This window comes from Bactrocera neohumeralis, unplaced genomic scaffold, assembly GCF_024586455.1.
Source record: "Bactrocera neohumeralis isolate Rockhampton unplaced genomic scaffold, APGP_CSIRO_Bneo_wtdbg2-racon-allhic-juicebox.fasta_v2 cluster10, whole genome shotgun sequence".
Taxonomy (NCBI): Eukaryota; Metazoa; Arthropoda; class Insecta; order Diptera; family Tephritidae; genus Bactrocera; species Bactrocera neohumeralis.
Window position 1 is genome coordinate 19748017 of NW_026089623.1, and position 10521 is coordinate 19758537.

Here is a 10521-nt window from a genome sequence, read left to right on the forward strand (position 1 = left end):
GGTCCGATGATTTATTTTTATAGCTGTTTTACCTTCTGCTGTGTTTTCCGGATTCAGAGACTTCAGCGTTACATCCGGTGAAGAATCTGCTTTGCGTTTTTTACTTTCCCTACTTTTTTTCTTTTTTAATAGCCAGTTTGTTTCATTTTCCAGCTCTTCTTCGTCTATTTCTGCTACAAAAGTCGATTTTGATGGAGAAGAAGACGTTTCGTTAGTATATTTGTTTAGCGATTTCCTCAAGTTTTCATTTTTGAGTTTAATTGTCGCATTTTCATTTTTCAATTCATTGTTCAATGTTTCTATTTTCTATAGTTTAAAATTTCGAAATGTTTATGTGATAAATTGATTATGACATATATCTAACAAATATGTAAATAAAATCGATTAAATTGATGTGCCGCGTGGTGTCAGCGATATAAGGACATCCGGTGAATCAGCCTGCGAATTTCCACAGCCTGGATAGCACGTAAATTAAAATAAATTGAGGAACACACTTAACTGTTGACCGTACACTTTCACATACAACTCGTATTCAAATGAGCTATCGTTGTTATAGATCCCTAAACCTATTCGAGTCAAATTTAATTTATAAAAATCGAACTGTTTTTTATTTAGAATACTAGCGGGCCCGGTGCCTGCATCGCACGGCAAAACAAAATAAGAAAAGAACACACTTGTTTTTAATAAAGTTGGTTTTGTTCCCTATTATTCAACTTTTAATTCTAGTTTCTTAAAATCTTAGACTATGTATCACTTAAACTATCTTAGAGCTCTTTCGTAGACAACATTTTTGGTTTTGCCATGAGTTGTTGTGTAGATAAAGAGAACTGAAGGCTTGCCAACACGTGAGCACGAAACATATAACTAGCCGTGTGAAAAGCATACTCCTCTGCATTACTCCCACAAATTGCATAAAGTAATAGAGGCGTAATGCAGAGGAATATCAACCGCCCCAACTTCACGCAACAGGCGAAGAAGGAGACAAAAAAAAAAGGAAAACTTTTCCCGCGCTTTTTCTCACTATTGATTATTATCCCGCCAACAGCAGCGAACATCAACAAGCGATATAGAGCAGCGATACACCAGCTAACACGGAGAACAACATAAAATAAATTCCCTATTTATACAAAGTGACAACAAGTGTAGCAGATTACAACATATAACAAGTGAAATTAAAAGGAATTACAATATAAAGTATTACGAATACAACACAAAAATCCTCACAAACATCGTTGGAATTACAGAAAAAATCCACACCACATCTACAGCGAGGGAATCAACCACAAATCGAAACAGGTTTACAAAATCAAATAAATTAACATAGAATAATATATTTATATCCCCACATAACCCACTTAACCATTATTGGTTACACATACACACATTTATATATATATATGTACATATCCTGATAAATTAAAGTGAATTTTATAACGTTTTAAACTAAAAGTAATCTTCTTTTAATTAATCGTAATCGGCCCCATACGTCGACATAACCCCGACATTTTTGGTCCTTCGAGCCGGATAATTAAAAGAAAAGTCTTCGTGGGAATTTCACCAACAACATCAACGTGGGAATTCCAGAATCCAACTCAATAGTCAAAAGAGTGCACCCAACAAACAAAAAGCTTGAGCTGCAAATACCCAAACGAGTAATTAAAACAAAAACAAAACGAAATTAACAAAAAGCGGAAAAACTGTAAGTGCGACCCATATTTTTCAATTGTCAATATAAAGTGCGAATCAAAAATTTGTTAAAAAACAGCCAATTGCCAAATTGTGTCCTTAAGCCGACTTAAGCACAATTTATTTGTTTTATTGGGCTAACAAAAAGTTGATCTGCACTATTTAATTATATGTACATATATACACACATATTTACATATATTTACCCAAGAGAAGAAGTGCAATAATAAAATATATGCATATATTTTGCCGTCGGCTATTGCATTCTTCTCGTTAAACTAAAATTATATATAAATAAATATACACCCGCAATTACATACCTACATACGAATAGCGCACCCATTCGCTTATATTTGTTGGTGACAAAAATTGTTAACGAACAGCACGTCAAAAGACAAGTACCCAGTAGGAAATTAAAAAGGTGACCCAGTAGGAAAAAGTGCAAAACCCTGCAAATTTTTTATTTATCGATTTTTTTTTCTACAATTCATCGGAAATTTAATAACTTCCCATAAATATTCACAATCGGACACCATCGAGATAAAAGCAAGAAAATTAATTTGAAATTTTTAAAATAAATAAAGCACTATACAAAAAGTTTTTAAAGTTTGTTTTCTTAAATTTTCGTAACTCTACGCGATTTATTTTTCTCATTCAACCCAAATATTAAATATATCTTACCGAAAAATGGAAATGGAAGATTTTAAAATTACAACAACAGATTTGATTGAATTCGTGGAAGACCATCTTCAGACCCAAAGTGAAGATGATTCGGTCTATACCCTAGAAATTAAAAGGGTCGAACTAAATTCGCTCTATGAAAAAGCAAAGCGCTCATACGATGCGATCAGAAGAATTTCTCGCGAAAGTCATGAAACCATCGATTTCTTTAAAGTGAAAGAAAAATATCAAAAAAGTTATCGAATGTACCTCTCTTGCTTAGCTTCCATCAACGAAGATGTAGATGCGCGTAAAACACAAGTGTCAACCCAACCCATTAAGGAAAGGACTTCAGAAGCCACAATGATGGATTTCGCTCCTGCAGTTCACCTTCCACCATGCGACACCGACATCTTTTACGGAGATTACACAACTTGGCCCACCTTTCGGGATATGTTTACAGCCCTGTATATCCGTAACCCAAGGATTAGTAACGTTGAAAGACTCTTTCACCTTACTCAGAAGACCCGAGGAGAAGCAAGAGAGGTTATTCAAAACGCACCCCTAACAAATGATGGTTTCATACTCGCTTGGAAAAATTTAGTCGACCAATATGAAAATAAGAGGTTGCAGGTAAACACCCAATTAAAGACCCTTTTTAACCTACCTCAAGTAACTCAAGAAACAGGTGGGGCTATAAAAAGCTTACAACGTTCGGTTAATAACGTTTTAACCAATTTAAACAATCTAGAGATTGACACACAAAGCTGGGATCCGATATTAATATATCTTTGTAGTTCAAAACTACCTAAACAAACTCTCGAAACCTTTGAATATACCCTAGCAGATAATTCAGATATACCGACGTGGTCAAATTTCGACAGTTTTTTAACCCACAAATACAAAACCCTCGAATCTGTTGGAAATTTCAAAGCTTCAGTAGCAAAATTACCCCCATTCCACACCGGTACGGTTAAAAGAACAGATGAAAAGAAATATAACACTTTTCATGCAAACGTGGCTGAAACGCCAATAGCTAGACCCTCTAATACTCAAAGGAATACTAATTTCAACTTTACCCAACAAAATATAGATACAGAAAGCTGTAAGCTCTGCAAAAAGCAGCACCCTATTCGAGAATGTCCCAAATTTCTCGCAATGAATGTAGAGACACGTATCTCCACAATCAAAAAATATGGTTATTGCTATAACTGCTTGGCTATTTCACATAGCTACAAGAACTGTGTGAGTAAATTCTCGTGTCGTAAGTGTCACAAAAAACACAACACTCTGATACACAGAGAATCCAGCTTTCGACCTGAATCAACTCCGGAAATGCCAAACGTCACTAGTTCGAGCCCTGAAAACGCTTCAAGTACCGCATTACCCACCCAAAGCACAAATACAAATCGGCAAGCCTACACTACAACTATACAGTCCACTATATCATCAACCCAAGACCCACCCAACCCAAGTAGGAAGCAGATATTACTCGGTACTGCAATGGTTCAAATAGAACTTAATGGCCAACGATATTCCGCGAGAGCTCTTATTGATTCAGGATCGGAAGCCACATTTATATCTCGAAGACTTCAAAGAAGTTTGGATATACCCACCCACTTTGCATCAGCCCAAGTGACCGGACTAAACAATGCAGTTTCAGCAACACCAACGAGTATTTGTGAAATCACACTTTGCTCACCCTTAAACACCAATTATAAGCTATCAGCACAGGCATTTATACTAAATAGCCTAACTGATAATTTACCCTCATACCCCATAGATCCAAAGCAGTGTCTTAAAAATCTTGGATTCACATTAGCCGACACTCAATTTCACAAACCCAGACCCGTGGATATACTAATCGGTAGTGATATCTATCCCAGTATTTTACTCAATGGAGTAAAGCGAAACGTACTAGGTTCACTCTTAGCTCAAGAGACAGAATTCGGATGGATATTGTCCGGACCCATCACCCAACCCACCCAAAATTCCACCATAGTTTCATTTCACAATAAAGTGAACCCTGAGAATCTACTCACACGTTTTTGGGAGGTGGAGGAAATCCCAAAGGAATCCGTAGTTTCCAAATCAGATCAAATTTGTGAGGAAATTTTCCAAAAAACTACCCGTTGTAATCCAAATGGGCGCTATATAGTAACCCTACCCTTCAAAGAACCCGACAATATTGATATCGGATACTCTAGACATATAGCGTTGGCCCAATTCCTCCGAAATGAACGAGCTTTACTTAAAAAACCCGAAGTGAAGGCAGAATATGACAAAGCAATTATGGAATATTTGGAACTCGGACAAATGAAGAAAGTGGAGTATGACCCTTCTGGTAAAGCGACCCAATATTACTTACCACACCACGCAGTCATTAAACCCGATCGTATAACCACGAAATTGCGTGTGGTATTTAATGCATCTTGCCCCACGTCAAATCACAAAAGCTTGAATGACGTCTTACATATCGGGCCTACTTTACAGAAAGACCTTGTCATTCTGATCACAAATTGGCGACTCTTCCAATTCGTTTTTAATGCGGATATTCAGAAAATGTACCGGCAAATACTCGTAGACCCTAAACACACTCGGTTCCAAAGGATATTATTTAGGAAATCCCCGGAAGACACAATAGAAGACTTCGAATTGCAAACAATCACGTTCGGCATAAATTGTGCGCCGTATCTAGCGATCCGTACCCTCATGAAGCTAGCCGATGATGTTGAAGAAACCCACCCATTAGCAGCCAAAATACTTCGCCAGGAAATGTATGTAGACGATGTTTTAGCTGGAACTCATGACCTGACCACGGCAAAGTCAGCACGAGATGAACTCATTTCCGCTCTGAAGACCCCAGGATTCGCTCTGCGAAAATGGACCTCCAATGACCCACACATTCTGAAGGGACTTCCACAGGATCATCTTTTAGAAACGGAAACACTAAACCTTTCGGAACCCGAGAACACCAAAACCCTGGGCATTCGATGGAACTCTAAAAAGGATTCATTTTTCTTCCTCGTCAACCCAATGGAGAAAAAACCCGCACACACCAAACGTGAAGTTTTATCAGCCATAGCAAAATTGTTTGACCCAGCCGGTTGGCTTAGTCCAATAATAATCACGGCAAAAATAATTATGCAACAAATATGGCTAGATAAAACTGACTGGGATGAAAGCCTGAAGCCCCTCACCCTTCATCGATGGAACAGCTTCGTAAAGGATTACGACAACATAAACAAAATTGAAATACCCAGGTGGACCCATTTTAACCCAACAACCACCATTGAATTCCACGGTTTCTCTGATGCTTCAGAAAAAGCATATGCCGCGACACTTTATATAAGGGTTTCAGTTGGAGACAAAATATGGACAACTCTCTTAGTCTCAAAAACAAGAGTTGCTCCCATTAAAACCGTATCCCTACCCAGATTGGAACTCTGCGGAGCGGTTCTATTAGCTAACCTTGTTAACTCTACCCTATCCCAACTACACTTAACCCAATATAAAAGTTGTTTTTGGACTGACTCAACCATAGTTCTTGCTTGGTTAAACAAACCACCCTGTTCATGGACCACTTTCGTTTCTCATCGAGTAGCTGCAATCACCGAGAAAGTAGGAGTCGAAAATTGGAACCATGTGGAAAGCCAAGACAATCCCGCAGACTTAGCAAGCCGAGGATGTACACCCACCGATCTATTTAATTGCAACCTCTGGTGGCATGGACCCCAATGGCTACAACATGAAAAGGAGCATTTTCCAGCATCGGAGAAAACATACAACACTACCGTGGAATTCAAACCCGTTAAGACGTTTGCGATAACCACCCAAGAGGATATACTCGAAAGGTTTTCCTCATTCCCCAGAGCTATTCGCGTTATCGCTTACCTATTCAGGTTTTGCGCAAATGCCTCACCAAGGAGGCGAGAAATTGGTTACTCAAGCCACGAAATAACCCCGGAAGAGTTCAAAACAACCCGAATGAAGTTAATTATTCACACCCAAAAAACACATTTCCGAGAAGAATATGATGCATTGACCCGTAAAACCCAAATACATAAGAAAAGTTCATTATTGACTTTAAATCCATTCATTGACCCTAAAGGAGTTATGCGAAGTGACGGAAGATTAACCAATTCCGCAGCGCTATCATATAATGAGCGCCACCCTATCTTATTACCCTATAATAGTCGTATAACAAAATTACTAACTCAATTTACCCATTTAGCAACGTTACACGGCGGAAATCAGCTAGTTCTCCGACTCCTAAGGACAGAATTCTGGATACCCAAAGCAAAGATGCTGATTAAAACAATAATTCATCAATGCAAAACGTGCATCATACACAACAAGGCTCAACAAACCCAAATAATGGCAGCTCTTCCAAATGAGCGAACCATCCTAACCCGGCCGTTTGCTGCCACTGGTATCGACTTTGCTGGACCCTATGACATCAAAAACTACACTGGGAGAGCATGTCTAATCACCAAAGGATATATATGTGTATTTGTGTGCTTCTCAACTAAAGCAATACATCTGGAACCCGTTAGCGATCTCACTACACAAGCCTTCCTAGCAGCATTCTCCCGTTTCTTCTCGAGGCGTGGATGTCCCGCCAATCTTTATTCCGACAACGGAACAAACTTTGTAGGAGCTTCACAGTTGCTAATGAAAGATCGGCGTGAATTATTACAGACACTTCGAACTCAAATTACATCTCTCCATAGCCATCAAAATATCTCATGGTACTTCAACCCACCAGGAGCTCCACATATGGGTGGATTATGGGAAGCAGGCGTAAAAAGTCTAAAAACTCACCTAAAAAAGATCGCAAAACTACAAAAATTCACGTTTGAAGAATTTGCTACCCTCTTAACCCGCATTGAAAGTTGTTTAAACTCTCGGCCAATAAGCCCCATAAGCGACGACTCATCAAATTTGGAACCTCTAACTCCAGGACACTTCCTTATAGGTACCCCATTGTTAACCCCTGCCGAACCCAATTTAGAGGATGCAAACTTAAGCATCGTTAACAGATGGCAGAAACTAAAAATACTCTACCAGCACATTTGCAAGAGATGGAAAGAAGAGTACCTTAAGGAGCTACACAAACGATACAAATGGAAATATCCACAACGTAATGTTGAAGTCAACGACTTAGTCGTTATAAGAAACGAAAATATTTCACCCAACGAATGGAAGCTCGGTCGAATACAAAAGGTCTTCCCCGGCTTAGACAATAAAACACGAGTGGTTGAAATCCGAACTGCTCAAGGCACAATAACCCGCCCCATCACAAAAATTGTGATATTAAACACAGAATAACATACAAGTTTTCTCTTCTTTTTTAGTGAAATGGCCCCAACAGTCACCAACTCACCCAAACCTCGTCGCATGAGCTCGACCATTACCATCCGGTCCCGTAGCGCAACCCGTAGCATTACGCCAATTTCGGAAGACGAAACGATGTCACGACGCATGCGGCGTTTCAAGTCGACCCTTCCCACTATTCGTGAGGAAAAGGAATGTGATGATCGCACAACCCGAAAAACGATCTCACATCACAGAAAACCCACGTCACATCGTCATGTCGCCTGCGGAATATGCAAAAAAGACCACCGTCTAGTGACTTGCGCTACATACTCGGCATATAACATTAATAAGAAATACGAAGCAGTAAGAAAACACCATTATTGCGTTAATTGCTTAGCCAGGTCGCACAAGACAGAAGGATGTACAAGCAAAAATAGATGTTCCGTTTGTCATGAGAAACATCATTCATCCCTACACGGACATCCGAGGCTATACCCGACCAACGATGCCAATGTTGTTAAGAAACATCCGCTTGCGATGGAGACCCGACTACCATCCTTACTGGCTAAGCAGACCCTAGTACCCACATTGAAGATCCGATTAAGATGCGATGGTGAATGGCATAAAGTTCGAGCCATTTTAAACCCTACCCTCAAAATCACGAATATAGCAGCCGAACTCGTCCAACAATTAAAACTGCCGATTACATACCTCAATACTTATCGTATTTGCAGCATCAAAATTAGCTCAAATAATGACACAAAGTTTTCTCTGGATTGTAACGCGGTTATCACCCAAAAGTTACCCAAAAAACCCTATGAGCGAGATCTAAGTGACGATGTGCAAATGCGCTTTGAACACTTAGTTCTCGCTGACCCTCAATTCCATAGCAACAGGGAGATAATGTTGGAAATTGGAGCGGATATCTACCCCCAAATCATCAGAAATGGACTATTCAAACCCGACAATGGTACAGTGGTAGCGCAGAATACAGCATTTGGCTGGACCCTTACTGGCACCATCTAAACCTAAGTATACTGCTGAAAATCACTCAAAACAAATTCAATTTTTTCAATACCCTATAAATTACTCTACTAATATTCAATTATTTCGCAGATTCTGCAAGGTGGCCGGGATGTTTAATCCAAACAAATACTCCTCTGCATTACTCCCACAAATTGCATAAAGTAATAGAGGCGTAATGCAGAGGAATATCAACCGCCCCAACTTCACGCAACAGGCGAAGAAGGAAACAAAAAAAAAGGAAAACTTTTCCCGCGCTTTTTCTCACTATTGATTATTATCCCGCCAACAGCAGCGAACATCAACAAGCGATATAGAGCAGCGATACACCAGCTAACACGGAGAACAACATAAAATAAATTCCCTATTTATACAAAGTGACAACAAGTGTAGCAGATTACAACATATAACAAGTGAAATTAAAAGGAATTACAATATAAAGTATTACGAATACAACACAAAAATCCTCACAAACATCGTTGGAATTACAGAAAAAATCCACACCACATCTACAGCGAGGGAATCAACCACAAATCGAAACAGGTTTACAAAATCAAATAAATTAACATAGAATAATATATTTATATCCCCACATAACCCACTTAACCATTATTGGTTACACATACACACATTTATATATATATATATGTACATATCCTGATAAATTAAAGTGAATTTTATAACGTTTTAAACTAAAAGTAATCTTCTTTTAATTAATCGTAATCGGCCCCATACGTCGACATAACCCCACATTTGTAGTCAAATTGAGTATTTGTACATGTCTCCATAAATAAGATGACTTTAAACATGCTTTTAATTCATCTGCTGGTGTTGAACGGGGAATCACAGACAATGTCTGACGAAAATCACCAGCTAACAGAATCAAAACGCCACCAAATATCTGTTGATCATTACTACGCAAGACTTTTGTGTCATTTCATCATTTCGGTTCTCTGCAACACCAAACACAGCCATGTCACTGCCTTTATTTACATACTTGCAGATATATTTAATCGATTTAACAGAATTGCAATATTCTACATTGATATGAGCTTTGAATGCTTTTGATAGTATTGGCGAATAGGGGACAACCCACCTATTATAAACTGTAATATCTTGATTATTGACTCGTATATTGATTGATTTGCCATTATCATCCGCTGAGCGTCGCACAGTGTTGCGAAACCGGGATTTTTTGGAAATCATATTGCCTAAACTGTAATTTTAATTGTATCGATGAGAAACTTCTACAGATTGGTCAGAATGAAATGCCAAAGAGAATGAGTGAAAAAAAATGTACACCGAAAAAAATTGTTGGCCCAAATTTTCAACAGAAGTAAAAAAAAAAAAGTTGCTCGAAAAATTTACAAAAAAAATTTATTTTAATTCTTCTTTTATTTCTGATAAATACCCTATGATTAGTTTTTTAAATAAAGTATAGGGTGGTCCGAACAAGAATTATAAACATCAAATTTTCATGATTTTTCGATATTTGTTGACAATCTCTGAAATTTTATATAAAACCAAAATCTATTTCATTTCTTATTTGAAAGATGGCAATAAAAGCTTTAATTTGATATCGGTTTGAAGTCAATAGCTTCAGTTTTAAGAGATGCTCATTTTTGTGGAGTGCTAGAATAGATGTAGAATAAAAAAATTTTTGAAGATACTATTTTATAACACAGGCATATTTGATTGCATTCTACAGAAAAATTACAAATTATCAGTCATCTACCAATAAGTTCATTGCTTCCTCTGATAATTTCAGGTGTTTCTTCTCCTTCAGTATTCTCCTACTTGTGATTGCGGGATCAGAATTGGCGAGCAGATAAT

The 10521-nt window shown here is 38.1% G+C and overlaps 1 protein-coding gene across 2 annotated transcripts; it reads left to right on the forward strand.

Moving 5' to 3' along the window:
* Positions 1-887: 887 nt before the first annotated feature.
* Positions 888-9358, forward strand: LOC126765188 (uncharacterized). 2 transcript variants are annotated; one of them, XM_050482783.1, is made up of 3 exons: positions 888-1296; positions 7704-8697; positions 8782-9358. In XM_050482783.1, the coding sequence occupies exon 2, from the start codon at positions 7708-7710 to the stop codon at positions 8689-8691; it is 984 nt and encodes a 327-aa protein (XP_050338740.1). In that variant the 5' UTR covers positions 888-1296; positions 7704-7707; the 3' UTR covers positions 8692-8697; positions 8782-9358. The 2 variants fall into 2 exon arrangements, 1 of the variants encoding a protein (XP_050338740.1); XR_007668294.1 differs by lacking the exon at positions 888-1296 and having other exon boundaries at positions 1686-8697.
* Positions 9359-10521: the final 1163 nt, after the last annotated feature.

Excerpts from the sequence above, each read along its gene's own strand:
- LOC126765188 (XM_050482783.1), top strand. The coding sequence starts at position 7,708 with ATGGCCCCAACAGTCACCAACTCACCCAAACCTCGTCGCATGAGCTCG.